The 25,975-nt window shown below is 46.6% G+C and overlaps 1 protein-coding gene across 5 annotated transcripts in view; it reads right to left on the bottom strand.

Moving 5' to 3' along the window:
* XPNPEP1 (X-prolyl aminopeptidase 1) overlaps positions 1–25,975 on the bottom strand; it is a 51,545-nt gene that overhangs the window by 15,313 nt on the left and 10,257 nt on the right. For 3 of the 5 annotated variants that reach the window (XM_026494070.4, XM_057308407.1, XM_026494072.4), the window contains 8 exons: positions 22,062–22,186; positions 11,221–11,284; positions 9,660–9,764; positions 7,284–7,376; positions 6,819–6,962; positions 5,049–5,144; positions 2,760–2,841; positions 1,048–1,258 (listed from right to left, as the gene is read on the bottom strand). In XM_026494070.4, the coding sequence (XP_026349855.1) occupies positions 1,048–1,258; positions 2,760–2,841; positions 5,049–5,144; positions 6,819–6,962; positions 7,284–7,376; positions 9,660–9,764; positions 11,221–11,284; positions 22,062–22,186 (920 nt within the window). The remainder of the gene's footprint in view (positions 1–1,047; positions 1,259–2,759; positions 2,842–5,048; positions 5,145–6,818; positions 6,963–7,283; positions 7,377–9,659; positions 9,765–11,220; positions 11,285–22,061; positions 22,187–25,975) is intronic. The other 2 variants (XM_026494071.4, XM_057308408.1) reach the window with 1 other exon arrangement.

Genomic DNA, 25,975 nt, shown 5'->3' with positions numbered 1-25,975 from the left:
CCAGCCCTGAGTTACAGGAGGGGGATTCAGGACCACCATGTACTTGCACAGAGCCTGCTGAAAGATGTTTGTTCTCTCCATTCTCCTAGTCCCTCGTTCTCACATGCATATCCCTCATGAAACAGAGAACGCAGGCATGACCCCCTAACTTAGCTCAAGGAAGCAAATCTCAGAGTAACTGAGGGTCACACAGTGTGAGAGTGGCAGGGTGCACTGGCAAGGCAGATCTAGTGGACCAGGCCTAGGCTCTTCCCAAGATGGAGAAGAGAGAATACCCCTGGGCTTGGATATCCCCTTGGCAGCCAGAGGCCCAGGGCAGGACAGTCGAAAAGGCTATATCCACGGTGGCTTGGATTCCAGTCCTGCCCTGAGCCCTAGTTAAAATGAGGAGACAGCTGTGCACTGCTTAGCACCATCCAGCAGGGGCTCAGTAAAGGGCAAGGCTATCACTATCATTTGACCTCCGACAGGTCCCCAACTTCCCAAGCCCCTGTGGGCCTCCAGTCTCCTCAGCTGTAAAATTAGGTGGGAAGGGGGCGCACACCGTGCTTTCCAGACTTCAGGCCTCTTCATACCACCTACATAGCTCTTACCCTGGCTGCCTGCCCTCTAGACCTTTGTTTACTTAATACTTTTCTTTAGACCATCTTTAAATCAATTTAGTTTGTTAAACCCTGTCTTAAGAAATAATTGTTATAACCTCGAGGTCTCAAATGCTAAAAATGTTTTTTCTAGTATATACTAAATTGCTTTTAAAACAGATTAACATTTAAATAAACCTAAGTTTTAACATACACTGCCTAAAATCATCTCTCGTGCCACACTCCAGAAAACACAGAGGACTCCATGAATTCTAAGGGCCCTCAGACTCTCAATACAACTCCAGTTCAAAGGGCTCTTCCAGGGACAGGGCACCTAACAGCCAGTCCCAGAGATCTTCCAGAACAACCTCTGTTTCGAAGACAAAGCTGCAGGATGCCGGAACTGGGAAGGGGCTGGCAGCTGGAATGTGGTCGGCCTTGAATGGGCCTCAGTGGGGCTACCAACCTTGGGGATGGCCTCGCTCACGGCATAGCTGGCCTTGTCGCTGACCCACACCTTCTCCCTTGGGGAGAGATTGGCACACAGAGCCTTGAGCTCGCTCAGGATGGACTTGTAGGGAAGCACCTGGATTCTGTATTCAGCTTCCAGACCCAAGTCAAAAAGCAGGTGCTCCTTCACACTGGGGGCATCTATGCGGTCACCATCAATGAAGAGCCTGCAGGGGGGCGAGAGGTGAAGTGACAGAGAAAGGAGGGCATGTGAGCAAGGGGGGGAACACGGACCCACAAGTATACAACGGGCTCCATCTTCTAGCAATCAAAACCAAGCAGCTTCTCCTTCTTCCCCATTCCTTTCCCAAATCCTGCTCTCCAAGTTGTGACCCTTTCCCTGTGTATGTTATCACCATTCACCTCATTCCCCCAGCCAGGACCTGGGCACTGCCCCTGATGTCCTTCCTTCCCTCCACTGAGATCTCTGGACCTACAGTCTGTATCACCATCAAATCTGTCCAGCTTTGCCTCTAGCTCTGCCCAGTCACCAGCCAGGTTCAGGCTGCACCGTCTCTCCACTGGATTAGTGCCACAGCCTCCCAGCTGATCTCCCTGCATCCAGTCCTGCCCTAGCCATCCCAGTTTCACAGCCACAGTACTTTTTATGATTTGCAAACCTGATCATGTGGTTCCTTGCAAAAAATCCATTCAATAGCTCCCCCGTGTCCTCAGAATAAAGGTCCGAGCTCCTGGACTTGGCTCACAGGCCTTCCTTTATGTGGTCCCTGCTCACCTTCCGGCCTCACACTCCACGTTCCAACCACACTGAACCACTCCAGGTCCTCAGCAGGCATGGTGCTCTCTGCTGCCCAGAGCTACTGCCAATTCTCTTCCCTCTGCTTAGATCACCATTCCTTTGGCTCCCCATTCCCCTAGCCAACTCACATGTGCCCTTGATCTCTGCTTCAATATTACTCGTCAGTCTCCTCTGACCCTCCAGTGTAGGCCAGGCCCCTCCGATAACACCCGTACCCATCCCACTGACAAGTTAGAGCCCACTTACATGCCTGAATCCCCTGAAGAGACACTCATCTCCCCAACTCTAGCCCAGGACCCAGCCTGTCTCATTCGTCCTAGCACCCAACAGAGATCCTATCAACTTAATAAACGTTATCAGAATAAAGAGTGACAGCCAAATAGAAAAGCAACCACAGGAAGGCCACAAGCAATTCTTTAACAGCTAGGCAATTGGACAAAGCACAACTGAGGGGCTTTTCCTGTGTCATTTCTGACCTTCCAAATGCCTGGGTTTATTTGAATTGTAGACCCAGGACTGTGTAACAGAGCCTATAAATCCCTTTGCACTGGCTGCTACAAAACAGCATCAAATGTGCGGCCTGACCAAGACCTTGCGGCAGAAATTTTGTGAACTAACCTCATTCTGGTTTTGTTCTGATGTCCGTGCGTACTTATTTTTTTTTTATCTCCTAGTACGAGAGATATTCTCACAGATTTCAAGTCATTTGGGAGATTGAGAGAAAGGCAGGATGTAAAAAATACCTCGTGTTTAGGAAGACCAGAAGGGCAAGGCAGAGGAGGCAGGACAGGGGAAAAGCAGCACATCGGCAGGACCTCAGGCAGTGATGGGGTTGACCAGCAAGAGGGACGGGGCAGCTGAGGAGCTGTGAGGAAGGGAGGCCCTTCCGGTGTGGGGCAAACACTCACATGATCGTCTCCAATCCTATGATTGCATAGGAGAAAAACACCGGATTGTGCTCCACATCGGACCCTCGGAGATTGAACAGCCCTTAAAAAAAAAAAAAAAAAAAAAGACCCTGTCACCTGCCTGACTTGAGATTTTAACAGATAGATTATAGGGGGAGGGAAGCACTTTGGCTTCCGTGGTAGGCTTCCGTGGAAAGATTTGGTGGCATCTCTCAGAAAAGCAGGAAACCTGACTTCCTGCTTCCACCTTTGAGCTGCAGTTGCTCATGTCCGCCAAATGATGGCACCAGAACTGTTTCTTATGCTGCCACATCACTGTCCCGGGAACAGAATGGAAGTTAGTAAAAAAAACTTGAGAATTATCCTCCAAACAAAGAGTTGAAATGGTCCGCCTGGTGGTGACCTGCCAGGCCTGGCCTTGCTGCAGGGAAAACCTTTGGCACTCCCAAGTGAGGGAAAACAGCCAAGCGCTCTCTCCCTGCTGAAGCAAAGGACTAGGGTAGAAAAACTGAGACCCACCCACGATGAGGGAGCGCAAACAAGGCCCTCTGGCTGAGTCAAGGAGCCCCATGGAGGCGGAGCTCCCCAACACAGGAACAAAAGCAATGAGTCAGCAGGGCTCAGGCCCATGAATGAAACCCAAATCCGAGCCCACCCAAGGGTAGGCTGTGGTACCAAATCGGAGTGGAGGAACTGCCTACAGCCAGTGTCAAGGGGGGTTTGGGGAGGTCTTTGTATGTTTAAGAAACTCCACAGGCCAGCAGAGAGCATAGCTACCTATGGTCCCATAGCTTCCAGCTGCCTGATGCTTGCTCTCCTGAAGAACACAGTATAAAGACGACCGTGGTGAGAAAAGCACTGCCTCTATTTTAGAATAATGGTTTCTCACAGTAAATCAATGAAGCAACATTTTTTACTTGTCGGACTAGCACTTTTTAAAAACGACACTAGCTGGGACTGGTGAGGGTGTGGCAGGACAGGCATATTCATATCCACCATAAACATTTCTGGCAGGTAAATGGCCAAGATGGGTCCAAAGCCCTACCATGCACATACCCTCTAACCCGTAATACCACCCCTAAAAGCCAACCACAAATAGAAGAAAATCATCGGAAACCAAAACACAGATTTTGATGCACTAAGATTTTGATGGTAGCATCATAATAAAATCATGATAAAAATCAAAAATAACCCAAAGGTCATCCTTAGGGGAATGGCTAAGTAAATTATGGTATAACCATATGATAGGATATTTGTTTTTACTTAAATTATGATTATATATGCTTAGAGTATACAGATACATTGGAAAAATCAAGCTATAATATTTATATATGCACAGAATATTAACTAACAGTGACTATCTCTGGGTAACAAAATTATGGGTGATTTTTTTTTCTTCTTTTTATTTCCTCTACATTTTCCAGGTTTTCCACAACAGGAATGTGTTTTCTTAAAATCAAAGGGAGAAATTAACTTTATATACGTTATTTGCTCTAATGTCAAGGTTGTTAATTAATTAAGGATATCAATCACTGATACATGACACACATGTCAAGAATCACTGATATCTGACAAAGTTTTGGGGCTGGGGTTGGAAAGATAGGACACTGTGTAGTAGGGTCTCTTTCTCTAGTGAGAAAATAAAAAGAGAAGGTAGTGCCTCTTCTCAGTTACCCTGGGTCAAATCCAATCAGAAAACAGAAGACAGAACAGGAAGGTTCAACCAGATTCCTTCGGGTTCTAGGGAATGACACGGTACTGAACAATTACGTAAGGGTTACATAAAGATTCACAAACTGCTACTGTATCAAAAAGGTTGGTGAAGAATTTTCAGCTCCTGAATTTTCTGAGGTAGAAGTATTTCTAGAACATTCTCACTGTGAAGAACTTAGGGAACTAGAGGAAAAGTGTAGAGAAAAATAATAATCTCCTATGATGCCACTTCTTCAGCTAGAGAGACACGTGAATGTTGACAGACACAAAATGTTAAGAAGAAATGTCCTTCCTCAGCGGTCACAGTCCTGAAGAAACTGGCCAGAGGTGGACATTACCACTGATTCAACATCAGCCCCTGGCTATACTACTACTCTGGGCAAAACCACATTCCTCTCCGCATTCTCTATAATTCTTTCTCCATCCTATTTGGTCTATCATGTACCCATTTGGTGACATAGTCTTTTGTTTACTCCCTGGCCACTCAGAAAGCTGACTGGCCTGAACACACAGATTCCCAGAGGACCAAGGGAGAGACTGGGTGCCACGCCCACACAGTAAAGCCAGAGCTCTTACATGCAATCTCATCCAGGGCAGTGACCACAAACCACACGACGTTCCTCTCAGCCATTTTCAACCGAAGGTCTGCAACCTTGTCCTTCCAGGAGATGCCTGCAAGAAACAAACGTGCTTTCGATCTGGCTCCAGGGACCCACAGGAGCCAAGTGAAAGAACCCATCCCAAACATTGTTAGCCAGCACCACATCTTAGAGGGAGCATGTTAACTTGAGCAAACAGGAGCCCTGGATTCAAGCCTCTGTCCAAGCCTGTTGGCTTTCAAGAGCCCTGACTGCCTCACCCACAAAATTAATGCATCCGTTAGTCTAACAAATGTCTGTGAAGTCTCGAGACTTCCCAGGCACAGATATCTGCCAGGCACTGTGCTGGTCACTGCAGTTCCAGCTCTGAGCGATACCCAGCCCCTGCCCGCACGGGGCTTACAATCTAGAAGGGAAGACAGACAATTAATCCAGCAACACTGGAACATACTGCCTGGCAGAGAAAACTCAGCCAATCTAAGAGGCCAGGGGAATATCACCTACCACTTTACGTTCTTGGAGCCCAGAGACGCGTGTCTTGGTGCCAAGACCTAGGAACTCCCTGCCATCTAACTCACTGTGACTACTGCTTCCAAATGACACTTGCCCTGTCACAGCCAGGGTCTCCCTGCGGCTCTCCAGATGAAACTGTAGCCCGAGAGAAGCTCACCCCATCACCACCACGAACACAACCCTCATGTGCTATGAAAAGGCACTTACAACTCAGGTTACAACCCCCTGGGAATAGGGTAACCGTCTGCCATACTCACCCAGCACCTGGCACAGTGTCCTAGGCACTCATGTTTGCTAAACAAAAGTCTTAGCCCCAACATTTGATCTCCCCTCTCCTATAAGCAATAGGTCCAAGCCTCTGATTCAGTTAAAAAAAAATTCAAACCATGCTCATGGAAAATGTTTAGCTGACCCTGGGCCACTCACTGGACCTATCCCCCTCAGTCTGCACCGCGCTCCGGTGAGGGCGTCACAGGGAAAGCAAGCTGGGCACTGCCCCCACAACCAACACCGCTTTGAAGATCAGCTCGGGAATGCTGTTTAAAACTTGGCAAGAGTCTGGGCTGTAATGCTTTCTTCCCAGGACCCCTCTGGGCAATTTGCCTACATTCCAGACATCCCCCATCCACCTCTCCTCTTCTGTTTCTACCACACAGCTCCCTCTCCTGGCCCCACCTCCCTGGCCTCTCTCTGCATCCCTCGCTGTTCCTTCCATAAATCCTCACTTTCAGCTCCCACTAACAGTTCACATTGCTCGCTCGTCACCGACCACTATCACACAGGCCAAAGAAACCCACCCACACCCAAAGCCTCTAAAGCAGAAGGTACCAGATATAGGGTTGGGCGGGGGAGAGGGTTTACGAAGGTAAACCTACAAATGCAGGCAGAAGAAAAGGAAATGGAACCTAGAAACCCCCGGGCCCTGTTTCCATATCAGACATGTTAGAGAAGCAGTTACCAACAGTGTGGTAAAAAAGCCATCCGAGCAGAGGCCAAAGGTCTGCCCAGAAGAGCGTGGCAAGAATAAATTATGCAAAATAAGTGGCGAGTAGGTGGCCACTATGGAGACAAATAGAGCTGCTCCTTTCATCAAATGCCACACTGTGCCAGCCTGGGGCAAGATTCTGCCATCCACTCAAGCTCAACTCTGGTACAGAGGACTGGGACGGGGAGAAGGGTGACAGGTGGAGGGGACGATGGCTGGGGGCCCTGTTGGGCGCAGCAGGGTTCTGACCTGTGTAATCCAGGCCTAGTGTGAGGAGGGGCTTGCACGGGCGCTCAGGACGGTCTGTCCAGATTTTGTCCACAAGGTTCTCCTTGACAGGGATGAGGTGGTGGCCTGCACTTCTCAGAACCTTGGCCATCTTCTTCCAGTAATCTGGGGAGAAATACACGTGGCCCAGCCATGCATGAACCGAATGCCGCTTCAGCTGAGGCAGGCAGCAGTGCCTTCTGAGAGGCGATCCTCCCGTGGCCTAGCGCTGGGGGTGTACGATAAGTAACTGTAAAAAAGTTATCTTCACCACCAACAGCCTTCCCCTGCCTCTCTGCCAGGCCTCTTTCCTTCACCTTGACCTTTATCGTGACATCAAGTCATGCTGAGCCCCCAAATGATCCAAGTCCCACAAGGAAACAAAGTATGGAGAACCATCGAGAATCCACTTCCTCACCCACGCTGGAAGGACTCCAGCTCACTCACCTGTGGGAATGATCAGTGGGTCCACACCAACCCTGGATCCTTCAGGAAGTACACTCACCAGCCAATCCTCCTGAGTTGGTGTGTCCTTCAGGCCTACAGAGGGAAGAACATGTAAGAAACAATTCCCAATGGACCCAAGCTCACAGTCCTACCCAGAAGGATGCAATTCACCAACATGATGATAACAGGGTCTTATGAAGCACCTTCTATAAGGTGGATTGGCAGCACTTGGAAAAATCTGAATTTTCCTTAATCCTGGAAGGCTGTAAGAAGGGTAAGATGGCGTATTTAAAAGCATATGATGGGGCACCTGGGTGGCACAGCTGGTTGTGTCTGACTCTTGGTTTCAGCTCAGGTCATGATCTCAGGGTTGTGTGCTCGAGCCCCACATGGGGCTCTGTACTCAGCACAGAGTCTGCTTGAGATTCTCTCTCCCTCTCCAACTGCCCCTCCCACTCGTGCTCTCCCTCTCTCTTTCTAAAATAAATTAATTAAAAAAAAAAAAAAAACATAGGGGTAAGAAGACAAAAAAAAAAAGAAAAGGCAAGATTTTCATTCGACTCCTGGTAAAAACGGCTTCCTGAGCATCACTGAAACCACAGCACAGGAGTCGTTGCGAAGAACATCTTCTCCACTTTGGTCACTTTACCACCACTGCGCACGTGATGAGCACTTGGGTGGCGACTGGTGAAGGCGGGGAGCGGAGGACCTCGCTCAAACATCTCACACCAGGTAAGGGAAACATGCCACGGCGCTCTCCCCGCACTGGAAGGCAGGGTGGCAGACAGGAGGCTCCCACCCCTGAACCAGGCCTGACTGGAGGGCTGAACACCAGTCTCAGCAGCAAAGAAATCTTTCCAAAGATGACAAGAGGGCCACAAAGGTCACCATCATCTTTACGATGGCTCCCTGGCTTCCCAATTCCCAAGAGCAAAAAGCCCTTCCCATTTCCAAGACACTAGTCACAGGGCACCAAATAAGCTTCAAGAAAGGAACTGAAGTTATTTCTGATATTCCAGTTTTTCTTCCATTTAAGCCAATACCTTCTACGTTTGGATGTATGTTTCCTAACTGATCAGATTTTTACTAAAAAGTTAATGTCTTGGTGAAATAGATCTGTATTTAGAGTGAAAGTTCATATATTCTAAAACAGTACTTATCTTTACTGTTTTCCCTACTGACTGCTGATAACCACATAACCACAGACGGGAAGTTCAAAGGTTTATAAAGAAATGAGCTCATGAATCTCAATTCCAAAAAACTGCCTAAAAGCTGGCACTGAGTTGTTATTTTGCTATTTGATTCTTTGCTATTTTTTTCCAAACCGCTAAAGCCACTTACTAACGAAGTTTCTTTTAATGCTCCTAGTATGACTTTTATAGGATGAAGTCATGCTATTTCCTAGCAGACAGATATCTGGCAAAATCCTACGGATGAATCACTCCCCAACCAAACCCACCAGAACTTCCCTTCACCGGAGAAATGCCTGAGGAAAGGGGGGCTTAGGGAAGACACAGTGAAGTAGAGGGGGACTTGGAAGGAAGGAGGACTCATCCCCTGGGGCCACTACATACCTACGTGAAAGAACAGCCAGACAGAATTCGCTCCTCTGACACTCTGACCCTCAGTGTTGACAGCTGGAGATGTGGGCCCCAAAGAGAGATACCCATACCCCAGGGGTACACTGAATGATCCACTGGAGTGCAAGAAGAAAGTATTAAGATGTCTATTTGTATTTATTTTTTTCTAAAAAATAAAGAAATGTATCTTTACTCACATTTGAAATGCAGATGGACACCAGTACATATGTATAAACATATAAACAAGTATACATATAAGTTGAGGGCACGTGCGCCATTAACAGAGGCACGCAATCAAAAAGTTTAAAGGCCACGAGCCTGTCCATTTATAACAAACGTCTGCCTCTGTGTGTGCGTGTGCATGTATAAGTGAGAGAAAGAGGGCTTTCTTGTGCCACGAACAGGATTGTGTCCCCCAAAAATTCATTTGTTGAAATTATAAGGGTAGAGTTCTAATCTGATAGGATTGGTGGCCCTTTAAGAAGAAAAAGAGAGATCTATCTCTCTGCCAGGTAAGGACACAGTGAGAAGGCGGCCGTCTGTAAATCAGGAGGAGGGCTGTCACCAGAACCTGACCAGGCTGGCACCCTGATCTCAGACTTCCAGCCTTCAGAACTGAGCAAATAAATTTCTGTTGTTTAAGTCTCCTAGTCCACGGTATTTTGTTATGGCAGTCCAAGCAGACCAACACACCCTTGACCTCATCAAAGGGTTAAGATCCAGAAACCCTGAGGAACTCTAGCGTCGCTTCCCAAAGCTGGCCAACTAAAGTTGGGCTGGCCATGCCTCTACACACCCATCTTCATGAGCGTCCAGTTGCTGTCCATCTGTTTGGCTGCCTGGAGAAAGTAGCGTCCATCAGTCCACATGGCCGCATGCTCTTCCGTAATGATGGCCGTGCCTGGAGCAGGGGAACGAAAGAAAGAGAAAGGTTTCTGAAACCACACAGAAGCTGCACGCAGCAGCAGCAGGCAGGCAAGCACCGTGAGAAGCACCGGCTCCTGTGCAGCCCAGCCTCCCACCACCACTCACTCTAGTGGGACAGATGGGCCTCTGACTCCAGGAAAAACTCTAGGCAAGAGAAGACGATGCCACTGAGAACCAGCAGTGGGTCAAGCTCTGAAGGAAGCAGTCCTCAGGCAGCCCAGGCTGACCGGTCCCAGCACGGTACCCCATCTGCCCAGCACGAGTCAAGGCCAACAGGAGGGGGCTATGCACCTATGGTCAAAACGGCCTCATAGTCAACAAGACAGAGGTGGAAAGGATTCCAGCACAGTGATCACAGCGGTCTGCTCCACCAAATACCCCAAGGGAACTGCTTCACCCTTCCTGAGAGAAACCAACTGGACTCTAAGTACAGTGACTCACTAGCCACCAGCAGGGAGTTGACGCCTCCCACCCCAACCTGCCCTCGGTTCCTACAGGCCTGGCAGACTGGGGCTTTCGGCAGAGGTGCCACCCAAAAGCAATCCTGAGGTGCGAACCAACACAAGCACTTTTATGAAAGGAAGCAGTTCCTGCCGAGTCTAGCTAGCTTCACAGATGGGAGTCTGAAGGGGGGGGGGGTCACCCTAAAACTCAACAGCACAACAGTTTTGGAAACGTTCGGGCAGGGCACCAGTGCAGCTCAACATTAACCTTTGTTATTCAAACTGAAAGTGAAATTACTGAACCCCAAAGCCACTTAGAGAACTACACAGGATCTGCAAGCTAAGGCAGAGGTTCTGGGGTGCTGTTAGTGCCCATTTCTTATTGAGAGTGCTAGTTACACAGGTATTTTCAGTTTCACTGATACAATTTTCTTTTTTCTTTTCTTTCTTTTCTTTTCTTTTTTTTTTTAAAGATTTTATTTATTTACTTGACAGAGACAGCAAAAGAGGGAACACCAACAGGGGGAGTGTGAGAGAGAGAAGCAGGCTTCCCGCCAAGCAGGGAGCCCAATGCAGGGCTCAATCCCAGACCCTGGGATCATGACCTGAGCCGAAGGCAGACGCTTAATGGCTGAGCCACCCAGGCACCCCAATCACTGATACAATTTTCTGTTATGTATGCTATATTCAATGAAAAGTTCAAAATATTTTTAAATAAAAATGTTTTAAAACTTTACTAGCAAAAAATAAAAATTGAAATAAAATAAGTGAAACTTTAATAGCCAAAGCATCGAGAAAATGGCCACTAAAAGGTGAACTTGGAGAGCTGGGGGATGCTGGGAGTTCACACCTTTCTGCAGAGGCTCAAGGGGAAGCGTCTGGTATACATTTTCTTTTTGGTTCTATCATAGGCTGAAACTTGGCCCGGTTATTTTTGGGAAGCAAACAAAAGTACAGAAGGAACAGAGAGAAAATTTAGCAACTCACCCGCAGAGCCATCAAATCCAGAGACGAAGGCCCGCCGACAGTCACACGGAGCAATGTACTCACTCTGGAAAACAAAAAGGATGATGAAGTGGACCTCGACCGGTCACGTGCTGACCGCGCTCCACGTGCTCCGCTGTGTGCGAAGCCCAGCAGGGACACAGAAGCTGGTGAAGCCTTGGCACCTTCGAGGAACAGACAGCCTAGCAGAAAAGTCAAGCTGAACATAAAAAAAAATTAGTACACGCTGCAGAAGACCCTAATTAATTATGGGCTAAAACAGCTATGCCTGCTAGCCTCTATTTCTTCTGCAGAACAAAGCAAATTAAGACAAAACATAATAAACTGCTCTTTCCTCACTGAGATCTTAGTCAAAAAAACAAACCAACAGCCATCCCCCTTCCTTGCCACTGACATTTAGGCATCTGTTATTTTTCTGAAAAGAAAGGCTGAATTTCTGTTTTAGGTGCCAATAATTCTGGGATCTCTTTAGGCATGAGCTTGTTTTCCAACTTCCTGTGTGTGTTCCCCTCCAAGGCAGCGTCATCAATCGCTCCCATGCAGACCCTGTCCCTTCCTATTAGGAAATAAATGGAAACACTCCCTCCAATCCAGGAGACTTCAGAAAAAGAAAACATCACGTCCCAAACCAGGTCTTTGCCATCTCCTTGCCTCTAAATGGAAGGGGTTGGAGACTGAAGAACACAGGAGGTCCTCATTCCCATGCAGAGGGTACACGGCCATGGGGTGCCACTTCCACGAACAGCCAGTGAAACACAGAGAGTGAAGTAACCTCCCCAAAGTCACACAAGTAGCAGGGGCAAGCTTTGAACTTGGGCTCTGAAGCACTCTGCCATGCTGCTCCCATATGACACATTATCTCTCATCCTCATAACGACCCTCCAGGATAAGACTACTGGCAAATGAGAAAACTGAAGGGTGAGACAGAGTCTTTAAGCAACCTGCCCACTCCCAGGTCAGCAGCAGGGCCAGGACGTGGTAGGCTGGAAACAAGACCTGCTGCTCCTTCTACTGTTGGCAGGTTTCTCCCGAACTAAAGGGCCCAGCAGGGTTAAGAATGCTGAGGATGGAGAATGGGGCTGCTGGATCAGGGCATTTTTAGGTCAACATGAAGTAGGGGTGAGAGGGCATCCACGTCTCACTCCTGTCCTTCCACCAAGGCAGCTGCAGCCACAGCCTTAAAGCAGCCACGGGACCACTACCCACAGAGATGCCAGAAGGGCCAGCGAGGGAACCACGACACAGCTCCAGGTCACACCTGCCCTCCAGCAGGCCCCGCTATGTGGTCTGCAACAAGTCACAGCGCATCTCACAGGCTCCGTTCCTCATTTCTAAAACAGGTCCCCTCAGACCGCTGAAAGCAACAGCAGGCACATGTTTTATCCCCAACACATAGAGGAACACTTGATCTTAGCAGTAAGAACAAGAAGAGATGGCCGCCAGCGGCATTTATGAACTGTAGAATTCTTATTTGATTATAACCCAGTAATCACTGGGTGCAGGACTAAAGAAAAAGGCGGCAAAAATGGAGGGCAGAGGAGAGTTCCCACCCTTCTCCAGGAACTGTTGTGAGGAAGAGTAAGTTAATGTTTGAAACAACTCACCGGAAAGCTGAGAGTGCTGCGTATATGCAATAGAACAGGTAGTATTCGTTTCCTCCTGAATGATGCAAAAGCAGCCAAGAGGCTGGGGAAACTAAGTCAACAAAAATAACTCTCATGCTAAAACTCACAGTACACAATGGGGAAGACACAGGGGACACTCCTGATGGACACGGAGGTTCCCCTGCTTGGGGTTCACCCACCTGTGATGCACAGTGAGGATGCCAGCAAAGGGCTGGCAGGGAAGGTATTGCTTATCTCGGCCCAGCTAGACTCTTCCATGCAGGGACACAGCTCTCCAGGAATGCTCCACCCCTACCCGGGCAAGCCCGAGAGGAGGCACAGGGCCTCTCAAAGGAGCTGCTATCAGCAAAGGCAAAAGGCAGGTTTCTCCAGAGGGAGGTGGAATTAACAGCAGGTGAACATGTTTGGTTTGGGATCAAGACAAGGTCTGGGCAAGAATGTCTAGACATGACCTAAGTAGTCAACATGCCAGGAAGCCGTCACTGACCGAAGCTGTCACCTCCACAGCAACGGGCTAGGCAGAGTCCAGACAAGCACTGGGCCTAGGCCTGCTACTCTTCCCCCAGCTGTGAAGCTAGCAAAACCCAAGAACATTTTCCCCAGAGAACAGAAAAAGGTCTCAAATAATCCAAAGCCTTAGCATGCTGGGAAAAAGAAACAAGGAAGCAGAGCTATTGGCTTTTTCTACAAAACCACCATTTCTCTCCATCTCTAAGACCAGCACTCAGTCCAGGCCTCCATCATCTCCACCCAGACCAGGGACCCAACAATCCACTGTTCGCACACACTCACAGTGAGCTTTCTCAAATGCCTATATACGCCATTTTAGCATCCTGTCAAAACCCACCAATAGCTTCCCATCAGACTTAGGATAAAATCCAAACCTCAGCCCAGTCCCAAAGGCACAGCCTGCCTAGGCCCTGCTGTCCTCTAAGAGCTTTCCTCCACTCTCCCAGCCACTCGAGACATTCAAGCCACACCACCTGCTTTCTGCTCTTTGTACTTCCTAAGCTGGTTCCTGCTTCAGGGCCTTTGCACATGCTCTTTCTTGTGCCTATCAAAGGCACTCTCTGATCGTGGTATGACTAGTTCCTTCTCGTAACTACATTTCAGATCAGACATCACCTCTGCAGAGGGGCTTGCCTGGACTACCCAAAGTGGCCACCTGGCCGTTACCTCTCTGTATAGCATTTTCTAGATGCTTCTCTTCTTTCTCACATTATAATCGTATTATCCTGCCCCAAAATATAAGTTCCACGAGACTGGGGTATTTGTTTTTTTGTCCCTGTCCCTGGTACTATCACAGCATAGGTAACACATATTGGTCCTCAACCAATATTATCTGCTGAATAAACAAACAAGTAGAAGGCAAGATGAACATTTTTCCCTCTACCTAATTAAAACCTGAGCCATCTCTGAAGATGCAGGAAGGGCTACAACCCAAGGAATGCAGGTGGCCTCTAGAAACTGGAAAAGGCAAGGAAATAGATTCTCCCCTGGAGCCTCAAGAAAAAAACATGGCCCTACTGACCCACTGTAGACTCCAGAGCTCCGGAGCTCTAAGAGAATAGATGTGTGTTACTGTAAGCCACTGAGTTTGCAGTAATTTGTTACAGCAGCAGTAGGAAACTAATACATTATTCATACCGGAAGGATTGTAACTGTGGTTTCAAACTCAAATGTCTTAGGGTACAGGCAAGTAAACTAAACAAGTAAAGCAGGATAAGGAAGTGACTTTTCCAGAGAACAGCTCTTCTCATAGAATGCCGGCCACATGTTCCCACCCCTCAGTATTTCAGAAGCTAAATATATATGCATTCATGAGAGATCACCTAACTTTTAAGCATTGGCATCTAATTCAATCAACATTAATAATACACAGCCAAATAAAGCACATCTACAAATAAGAAAAAAAAAAAACAAAAAAAAGCCTTAGCCACCTCTCAACACCCAGCTCTAACATGCCCTCTTCCACAAAGCTTTCTGACCCACTCCACTCCGAGAACTCCCACGCATCAGAATTTTTCAGGACCATGCCCTGCCTTAGGTGATGATAACAAAACCCCCTACTCTTGCCAACAACTATATTCCCATCTAGGACTTCATTTCCCAGGTCCCCATGCATCTAGGTGGGGTCACATGACTAGTTCTCACCAATGGAATGTGGGGCCGAGGTGATGTCTGGGTCAGGACAGTTAAAAAGCGTGTGGCCTCTCCATACTCCTCCCCCCTTCCACCAGCTGGAGTAATGGCATCAGAGGATGGAAAGAGCCTGGATATCTGAATCACTCTGCTCTTAGTATCACCCACTAACCAAAAACACCCACTCCAGACCACTACATAAACAAGAGACAAGTACCAGGCCACTGAAACCGTAAGATGTGTTACCACAGCTAGCAATACTCTAATTAATACAGTGGATAAAATCACTCTATGATAAAAATCACTACTCCACCCTACGAGAGAGTCTGTTTAAGAAATACAAAACAGGAAGCCGACTCCAGGAAGAATGGGAGTAGGACAGAGGTTAGGAAAATCTGATTCAAGTCTTCCAGAAGAAGGAACCATAAAAATAGCCAAAAACTCAAGTTGGCAGTCGCCTCTGACAGAACATGACCCTTTGGTTAAACTACGCCCAAGAGCAGAATATGAAGCCTTAAAGATGGGGAGGATAAAGAATCTGGATTTCTAAAAGGCAGTGCTGGCACAGCTCTGGCCCCAACCAATGATTCTCCTGGTTTAGAGCCAGTGGCACCAACAAATCTCAATGTTTGACTTAGATGGTACATGAAAGCATCCAGATTACCAGAAAGAATGGACAATTCCTCACTGTGAAAGTCCCCCTGGGCCCAAATTCATGATTACCACAAGCCTTGCTCTGGGTTTACAAAGAACGAACCCTTAGAGTTGCAGAGGACAGCGAGAAGCAGACTCCCGGAGTGCCTGGTCCTTGCGCAATTATGCATTTGGGGTGCATTTTCTCTCTAGCACGGAACAGTGTGTGGGTGTGTGTATTTGTGTTTTGGAAAGTACACAAAGGACAGAATTCAAGATTCCCCTTCATTCTCCAACACCCTCCCTTCCCCACCCGTAGGAGAAATTCCATCAACCCTGAATCTAGTCTGAAACGAAACAATTAGGAACAAGAGCCACAGAGAACAGCAGCCTCTCTATTACTGAGAAGGCTGCTGCGGCAGGTCACACACAAAGCCAACCCTTGCTCCTTGTCCTCACAGTCCTGGCAAGGGCCCAGAGTCCCACTTAGCCATCACCCCAACTACACCCCACCTCGCCAAAGGAACTGAAACAAGGAACTCAGGACTTCTCATTTGTTTCTCTGGATGGCATCACGAACCCTCCCAGGTTCCAACCTTCCCGAGCCCCTCTGCCATCTGCCTGTAAAGTCCACACTCAATCTGTGTTCTACCGCTTCTCCTCCAAATCCTTCCCCTCTTCTCTGCTCCTAAGGCCAGCATCAAGTCCAAGCCCTCCATACCCGGACTCCCAAGATGCTGCAATGGTCTCCCAATGCCTTCTCAGTTCCCAGTACGTCCCTTCTCCAATTCACACTAACCATTACTCCTTTGATTGATCACGTCACCCTCTTGTTCAAAAGTCCTCAGTGGGTCCCGTAACTATCTGAAAAAAAACTAAATTCCTGACTCTCAGCTTCCTCATCCAGGGAGAAGCCATCCAATTCTAATATGCTGGGATCATGAGCAGGGGATGAAGAGCTGGGGAGAGCCTGGAATATCCCCTGTGCTTCAGTCAGTCTCACTGCCGTGCCCCCAGTTTAACAAAGAACTGCTCTGGGCATATTCAGCCCAAATCAGGGTATCAGACTAGAAACAGCTTTATAATGACACACACAGACCAAAAAAAACAAAAAAACACAACTCACAAACAGCACCCAGAACCACGAATATCAAAACAAACTTGGCTTATCTTGGCTACAAGGACATCCCCTACCAGTAAACATATAGATTGTATCCTAACTCCAGGCAGAAGAATACAAACTGAAATCCCAACCCACCCTTAACCAGAAACTTTGAACTTCAATTCAAATAACATTCACGGTCCAGCCTTTCCTACACCGAGGCCTCCCCTGGAGGTGAAGGCTCCCCAATGAAGTAGAACCATAAGAAGTCTTCGACTGGGACTCTGCAACAGGCTGTGTGACCCTCTCGGAGGAGAGACCCAATTTCACACGACACTGTGCTAGGGGACTGGGATGGTGAATTTTCTGTCACCTTGACTGGGTTAAGGCATCCCCAGATAGCTAGCTGGTAAAACAGTATTTCTGGCTATTTCTGTGAGGTGGTTTCTGGAAGAGACAACATCTGAATCAGCAGACTAAAGATGGCCCAATGTGTTCAGCATCCCATCCACTGAAGGTCTGAATGGAACAAAAGTAGAGAGGAAAGTCAAATCTGCTCTCTCATTTGAGCTGAGACATCTGTCTTCTTCTGCCCTCAGAAATCAGCATTCCTGGTTCTCAGGCCTTTAACTCAGACAGGGACACATGCCATTGGTGCTGTCTGCAGGCTGGAGAGCCAGGAACACTGGTGGTATAGTTCTAGTTCAAACCCGAAGGTCTGAGAACCAGGGGAGCTAATGTAGGAGCCCATCCCTCAGGATAAGTCTCCCTCTACGTAGATATCTCTATATATTCTATTGGTTCGGTCTCTCTGGAGAACCCGGACCGAGGCAGGGACTTAGAGAAGACCCCACACCAATTGCTATATAATGTGCTCCCACCACAGGATCCACCATCCTGCTCAATATTGAGATAAAACAGCTGCAATCAAATCAGTCCAGGGCAACCATCTGGTGCTTGAAAGGCAGAAAATGAAAACCACTGGTACATCAGCACAGAATCCACATGACATGAAGCCCAAGTTCAAAGGCTAAAGCCTGGCCCTGGCAGGAGGCAGGGGGGAAAAGAAGGATTTCCTCAGGGACAAGGCTAGAGGCGGTCCTTCTAAAATGCTGGGGTGCCTGTTACCCAGACCTCCCATCGTGCCTCAGCTCAGGCTGTGCTGGCCAACCTACGTATTCATCTAGTCCTCAACCACGATGAGACTCCGGTGCCTGCGAAGGTGGGCAATCTTGTCCGTCTATCCCAGAGAACAGAGGTGAGTGGAAGAATTGTGACCACCCCCACCCTAAACCGTACCCACCTCCCCCCACCTCCCCACCGCCTACTCAAATCTAACAGTAATGTACCCCGCCACCATGGCTTCCTCACAGGCCACTACCCCCGCTCCAGCCAGATGTGCTACTTCTCCGATACTCCTATCTCACATTCTCTTGCCTCCCCTTCACCCACTTTTACATGCAGAACCCTCGTCTTCAGCGGCTTCTCCTCTCCACACAAGGATCTGCCTTTCCTCTCACCTCCTCGAGGATCAAGTTCTGACCCATTATAGCATGAAAAGTACTGTTGTGGATCAACAGACCATACTGCTGTGGATCAACAGACCAAGGAACTCCACGGAACACTGAGTCTCTGAGCCTACCCCTGAGATGACCGTGGGAATTCCATGGACATTTAAGTCTAGAAAATGCTAAATACTTCATTCTCTCCTTAGAGTTGCACAGTGCACATTTCCATATTAAAGGCCCTGAGAAGTCCTGCAGTTAAGAACTGTTCAAAAGGGCGAAGGACTTGAATAGACATTTCTCTGAAAGAGACATACAGACGGCCAAGAAGCATATAAAAAGATGCTCAATATCACTAATCATCGTGAAAATGGAAATCAAAACCACAATGAGGTATTACTTCATATCTGTTAGCATTCCACTATTGAAAAAAAAAAAAAAAAAGAAGTGTTGGCAAGTATGTAGAGAAACTGGAACCCTTGTGCACGGCTGTGAGAATGTAAAATGGTACAGCCACCACAGAAAGCAGTATAGAGGTTCCTCAAAAAATTAAAAATAGAATTACTGGAGTGCCTGGTTGGCTCAGTCCATACAGCATGCAACTCTTGATCTTGGGATCCTGAGTTGAGCCCCACGGGGGTAGAGTTTACTTAAAAAAAAAAAAAAAATTACTGTATGATTCAGCAATTCCACTTCTGGGTATATATCTAAAAGAATTGAGAACAGGATCCTGACGAGACATTTATACACCCATATTCACTGCAGCATTATTTACAAGAGCCAAGAGCTGGAAGCAACCTAAGTATTCATCAATAGATGAACGGATTTTTTAAAATGTGGTGTATAAAAAAAAAATGTATACACATACAATGGATTATCATTCAGCCTTTAAAGAGGAAATTCTGTCATAAGCTACACCATGGACAAACCTTGAAGACATTATACTAAGTGAAATAAGCCAGTCACAAAAAGATAATGCTGTATGATTCCACTTATATGAGGTAGATAAAGCGGTCAAACAGAAAGTAGAGTGGTGATTAGTGGGAGGCAAGGGTGGGGGTTGTTCAGTGGGTACAGAGTTTCGGTTCTATAAGATGAAAGACTTCTAGGGGCGCCTGGGTGGCACAGGGGTTAGGCGTCTGCCTTCGGCTCAGGGCGTGATCCCGGTGTTATGGGATCGAGCCCCACATCGAGCCCCACATCGGGCTCCTCCACTATGAGCCTGCTTCTTCCTCTCCCACTCCCCCTGCTTGTGTTCCCTCTCTCGCTGGCTGTCTCTATCTCTGTCGAATAAATAAATAAAATCTTTAAAAAAAAAATTTAAAAAAAAAATAAAAAAAAAAAAAGATGAAAGACTTCTAGAGATCTATTATACAACAATGTGCACCCGTTAACACTACTGTACTGTATACTTAGAAACAGTTGAGATGGGGACGCCTGGGTGGCTCAGTCAGTTAAGCATCTACCTTCAGGTCAGGTCATGATCCCAGAGTCCTTGGACTGAGCCCCATGTTGGGTTTCCTGCTCAGTGGGGAGTCTGCTTCTCCCTCTCTCTCTGCCCTTCCCCAGAAGCCCCCCCCCCCGACCTGGGCTCACTCTCTCTCACTCGCTCTCTCAAATAAATAAATAAAATCTTTAAAAAAAATAGTTGAGATTATAAATTTAATGTTACACTTGTTTACCATAATAATAAAAAGAAGCTGCTCCGTTTATTTCACTCTTTTCTTGACCACTGAATACTCCTTTTGCAGAACACCTTATGAGACACAACAGGAATACTGTAGAATGCTGTTTGCAGAATACTGTTCTAAACATCCAAGTATACTGAACTTTATGCTGTTGCCTCAAATTATCTAACCCCTTTGGTTATTCATTTCAGCCCTTCATTTGCTCCTGAGGCCAGGAAATCTTGTTTCCAGGCAGGGGTCCAATCTTCCTGCTATCCCTGGTTAACACTATTGTCACAACCATGGGGTTTGACACCTTTGGGGAGGGGCAGAAAAGGGGCTAGTTAAAGTGGACACCTTTTGGCAACTTTGCTCAATTTACAGTAATTTCTTACATGCTGCCCCTCCATCACGGTAGACCCTCATCAGTCATGTCTGCACCACATGCCATCCCACATATGCACAGACAGACAGACACACGCACGCACACACACACCAGGACCAAGGGTAAACCCCAAGCTACTACGCTATTCAAGTTCTCACCCAGGACTCTGGATTTGGGCTTACGGTTCTAGCTCAATCTGGTATCTTGAAAGTAAAAGATCAAGAGATATAAATGTGGGAACTGTTGGATGACCTCCTATTTACCGTCTACCTTGTTGCCTAAAAAAGGGAGAAACTGATCTATGGCGAGAGCTGAAACCCTTCCCATCCCAGTTGTTCTGGGCCAGCTGCATTCCTGCCCTCAGTTTCCATGAGATACCCCATCTGAGGCCCTGACATTCCACAAGTCCAGAGACCACCATTCACAAGCTGGAGTTCTGCCAAAGCAGTGGCCCTGCCCCTAAACCCTTAGAAAGCCTTTTTATTGTTCAAAGGATCTCAAGGCAGTTTCTATTACCTGCAACTAAAGGATCCTACCGCGCCAGCTGTATTTCCCCCTATTGCTTATGCCCTCCTTGGGTTTCTGCCAGGGGAATTTGCCATAGTGTTTTTGAAAAGTACTCCAACCTTCCCTGCTTCTCTGCCTTTGCTCCTACTAACCTTCCCACCTAGAATTCTTTCCACTTCCTCCATTTATCCAACTCTACCCATTCTTTAACATCCAGTTCAAATGCCTCCCCTGCTCGTGAAGACTTCCGTCATCTTCTCTCTCACCTTCCCTCTCACCCTCAAACTTCCACAGTGCTTTGTCGGGATTTTCTTGATGGCACATCCACACTCCACCTCGTTATACAGACATGTCTTTACGCCATTACTCAACTGTATGCTTCTTGAGAACAGGACCATTCTCATGTTCGTGTCCTACACCACACCTGGGGCAGTGCCTTGCACATAAGCAAAGGCTATAAAACATATATGTACAGACAACTCTATGGAAGAGCTCTATGGAAGTTGTCTCATCCCTCTATCAAACCATAAGCATAGTGAGGGCAGGAACTCAATCTTCAATTCGTCTTTGGAACCCTGCAGTCCCATGGCCATGGTATAGATATTCAAACACTTGCTGACTCAATGACCTGCAAGAGTAGATACTAGAATCCTTTCACCCTTCTGCCCCATCACATGCAGTCTCTACCTCTCCAAACCCGAGTCCCTCCATATTTAGGTCACTAGTGTTCTCACAGGTAAAAGGCACGTACCGAGTTGCTTCCATCAAAGGTAATGGTTGTGGGGGGGAGGGGAAGGAGAGGAAAGGTGGTATTCAGAATTACCCCTAAAATCTGCTGGTGTAGAGATCCATGACAACTTTCTGGCTGTTCCTCCAGCCACATCAAGAGGGATGGGACCATCTGGGTGGGGAGAAGGGAGGACAGACAATTCTTGTAAGGACAGGGTGTGGCAGAAGAGATGGGTAAAATGTGTCAGCAACACAAAGGCCCAGACCTCTGTTCCTTCATCTGTCCACTAATGCTTCCACAAGGTATTGAAAGCTGGCTATATTCACCCGAAATAAGGAAGCCAGGGCCAAATCAACAAGCATTCGGTGAGACCCTATTAGACACAGGTCCCTGTGCCAAGCCCTGGAGGACATGCTTAGTTGTGGACTGACAACTAGAATCCTACAAACACACTGGGGATGGGAGAAAAGAATGAAAACAGAGGAGAGGCTGATGAGATCCATCACCAGCCCATCTCCACTCAGTACCTGGTGGGCATCTCCCGACGGGATGATGTAGGCCTGGATCGGTTCTGTCACATACTCCGTGTTCCTCATGGCTTGTCTCAGCTGCCGAAGCAGCTCTGAGGTGACCTTTGGAGCCATTCCGCCGTCTGCAACAACAGGAGAGTTAGTTCCAAAACCAGCCTGCCCGATGCGACTCAATGACTAGTTCAAAGGGAGCCCTAGAGACGCACGTGCCAGCTGACCTAACCCGGCCGCATCCTCAAACTGACCACCCCACCACCAGACCAAAACCAAGGGTCCCAGAAGCTTGACAGTTCACAGTGCTCATGTACAACTTCCAAATAGCCATTTGTGGCAAGAAAGGTTGCGCTACTAATGCTCACTTCCAAACTGGTCAGTTACTTCTTTCACTTCCAGAACTATATTCTAAAGAGATAAATAAATGCACAAAGATACCTGTTTATATTTGTTTATAGTAAAAAAAAAATGGGGGAAAATACTATAATACATACAATAGTACACTACAAAATCATTAAAAGTTATACAAACCAAAAAAAAAAAAATTACACAGACCTTTATTTAACTTGCAAAGACACCAACACTGGTGGGTAATTAAAAACAGATAACAAGGGGCGCCCGGGTGGCTCAGTCGGTTAAGTGTCTGCCTTGGGCTCAGGTCATGATCCCAGGGTCAAGGGATCGAGCCCCACATCAGGCTCCCTGCTCAGTGGTGAATCTTATCTAGTCATATATCTATAGGTGTCATATAGTATGATTTATCAGAACTGCTCACTGATATCAATATTTTTTTGAGAAAAGGTTTTTTTGAAGAACTAACTAAAGTGATTTAAAAGTCAGCTTGCATCATCTGTGCCTTTATCACATAGAAATAGTCTACTCACTCAGAGACAATGCTCTTTTTGAGTACACAGAAATTAGTAAAAGTTTAAAATTTTCTAGTAAGACTACATTTAACATTTTTTTTTAATGATTTTTCTATTTCTGTTTCTATTTTGTATTTTCTTGAGCTGGTGACTCCCTCCCCCAAAAAATCCAGCTTTACTGGGATAGACTCCTAGGGACCCCTTTAGGGCTCAGTTTGAAAACCCTGGATCTACTCTGCTCCCACCATATTATATTATATTATATTATATTATATTATATTATATTATATTATTTTATGTATTTATTTTTTATTTTATTTTAAGATTTTATTTATTTGACAGAGAGAGACAGCCAGCAAGAGAGGGAACACAAGCAGGGGGAGTGGGAGAGGAAGAAGCAGGCTCCCAGCAGAGAAGCCTGATGTGGGGCTCAATCCCAGAACGCCAGGATCACTCCCTGAACCTAAGGCAGCCGCTTAACGACTGCGCCACCCAGGCGCGCCACTCCCGCCATATTTTAGAGCAGTGAACAGAGACCACTGAGGCTCCAATCTGCTTCTCCTTGAGGTCACACACCCAGCTGATAGTAGGTATTCACTAGAGCACATGACTATTTCTAGCTATAGTCCCGGGTATATAACAAAACAACTTCACAAAAAGCCAATTATAAAACAGTGACCATACATATTTTCCTATATCCCATTTAGTGGCACATAACTATACTGTTAGAATTCTGGTAGAATAGTGAGTTTTTCCAGCTCATTTTTTAAATAGATTTTTTTTTTTAAAAGAGTTATAGACTCACAGCAAAACTGAGCAGAAAATACAGAGTCCCCATATACGTCCCTTCTCCCACCATACACACAGCCTCTCCCACAATTAAGACCCCCCACCAATGGAGCTAGAGAGCATTATGCTAAGCGAAATAAGTCAGTCAGAGAAAGACAAATACCATATGATTTCATTCATATGGGGAATTTAAGAAACAAAACAAACGAACATGGGTGGGGTGGGGAAGGAGAGGAAAACCAAGAAACGACTCCTAACTATAGAGAACTAATGGTTACCAGAGGGGAAGTGGGCAGAGGGATGAGGGAGGGGGATTAAGGAGAGCACTTGTGATGAGCACCCGACACTGTAAGTAAGTGTTGAATCACTAAATTGTACACTTGCAACTAATACCACATTATATGTTAACTAACTGGAATTTAAATAAAAACTTGAAAAAAAATAAAATAAATTTTTTTTAAAAAGATCCCTTGCCAGGGCGCCCGGGTGGCTCAGTCGTTAAGCATCTGCCTTCGACTCAGGTCAAGATCCCAGGGTCCTGGGATCGAGCCCCACATCGGGCTCCCTGCTCAGCGGGAAGCCTGCTTCTCCGGCTCACACTCCCCCTGCTTGTGTTCCCTCTCTTGCTGTCTCTCTCTGTCAAATAAATAAATAAAATCTCTCTTAAAAAATTTTAAAAAAAGATCTCTTGCCAGAGTGGTATATTTGTTATTACTGATGAACATACACTGACACGTTATTATCCCCCTAAACCCACAGTTCATATTAGGATTCGCTCCTGGTGTGGTACATTCCATAGGTTTTGACAAACGCATAACGTCACGTATCCAGTGTTACAGTATGACACAAATAGCTTAATAGTTTTCATTGCCCTAAAAATCCTCTCTGCTCAATCTCTTCATCCCTCCTCTCACTGCCCCCCAATCCCTGAAAATGACTACTCTTTTTACTGTCTTCATAGTTTTGCCTTTTCCAAAAAGTCAAACAACTGGAATCACATAATACATAGGCTTTTCAGACTGGCTTCTTTCACAAAGCAGTATGTATTTAAGGTTCTCCTGTGTCTTTTCATGGCTGGGTAGCTCATTTCTTTTTGGTGATGAATAACAGTCCGTTGTCTGGATGTACCACAGTCAATTCATATTCATTTCCTGAAGGTCACCTTGGTTACTTCCAAGTTTTGGCCATTATGTATGAAGCTGCCATAAACATCCATGTACAGGTTTTTGTGTGGACGTAAGTTTTCAACGCCTTTGGGTAAATGCCAAGGGGCCTGCCCACTGGATCGTAAGGTAAGAATATATTTAGTTTTGTAAGAAACTGCCAACTGTCTTCCAAAGTGGCTGCACCATACTGCACTCCTGCCATTAATGAATGAAAGCTCCTATTGCTCCACTTCCTCACCAGCATCTGGTGCTGCCAGGGTTTCAGATTTTGCCAACTCATTTTTTAAACAAATAAAAAATATTTTACTTAACCAAAAACATCCTAACAAACAATGCTGTACATAATGAAGAGTTATACTAGGGCCATTAAACTACCAGTTACCTTCAAGGATTGACACCTTGACTCACTGTAGCTTGAACTCTGCTAGGTATGGGTCTTTTTAAGTTTCTTTTTCTTCAACATTTTCATCTGCTTCTTCTCCATCATCACCAGCAACTGGGGCTACAGAAGTCTCAGTCATGATGGTAACCTCCCATAGATTTCCCTATGAGGTACTATACTTATCTTGGGACTCATTGAAAAAGTGCCCCATTCTTAATTTGCAAGGGAAGCTTCAACCACCAGCCTCAGAACTCCATCTCAGAGTCTCCAAAGGCCAGAAGTACTTAAAGACAGAGTCACTGGAAATGGTCCTAGTCACAATGCAAACATGCCCATGTTCCCTGCATTATAGCTGCTTCTGAATACTTTACAGGGGAGCATCCTTTCCTTTTGTCTAATCTACTGAACCTGTAATTTCTCATCTACCTAAGAAAGGGAGATCACGATTCCCTGATCCAACCTAAGTTTATATGTCAACACCTCCAACTGGGTTTAAAATAAAGCCCACTGTGACCTTGCAAGCCTGCCAGCATCTGAAACTTTATTATGACATTTTTCAGGGGTTTCTAAGCAAGTTAACATTAAAAAGAGTCAAGCCAAAATGCAGACTTCTTTTGGAGCAGTATTTCAACCTTGGCTGCAAAACAGACCTACCTGGGGGACTTCTAATTTAATTAGTCTGGAGTACAGCCTGGGCATCTGGAATCTTAAAAA

The sequence above is a fragment of the Ursus arctos genome, unplaced genomic scaffold, assembly GCF_023065955.2.
Source record: "Ursus arctos isolate Adak ecotype North America unplaced genomic scaffold, UrsArc2.0 scaffold_7, whole genome shotgun sequence".
Lineage (NCBI taxonomy): Eukaryota > Metazoa > Chordata > Mammalia > Carnivora > Ursidae > Ursus > Ursus arctos.
The sequence above is the reverse complement of the archived record's forward strand: the minus strand, read 5'-3'. Positions and strand labels throughout refer to the sequence as shown.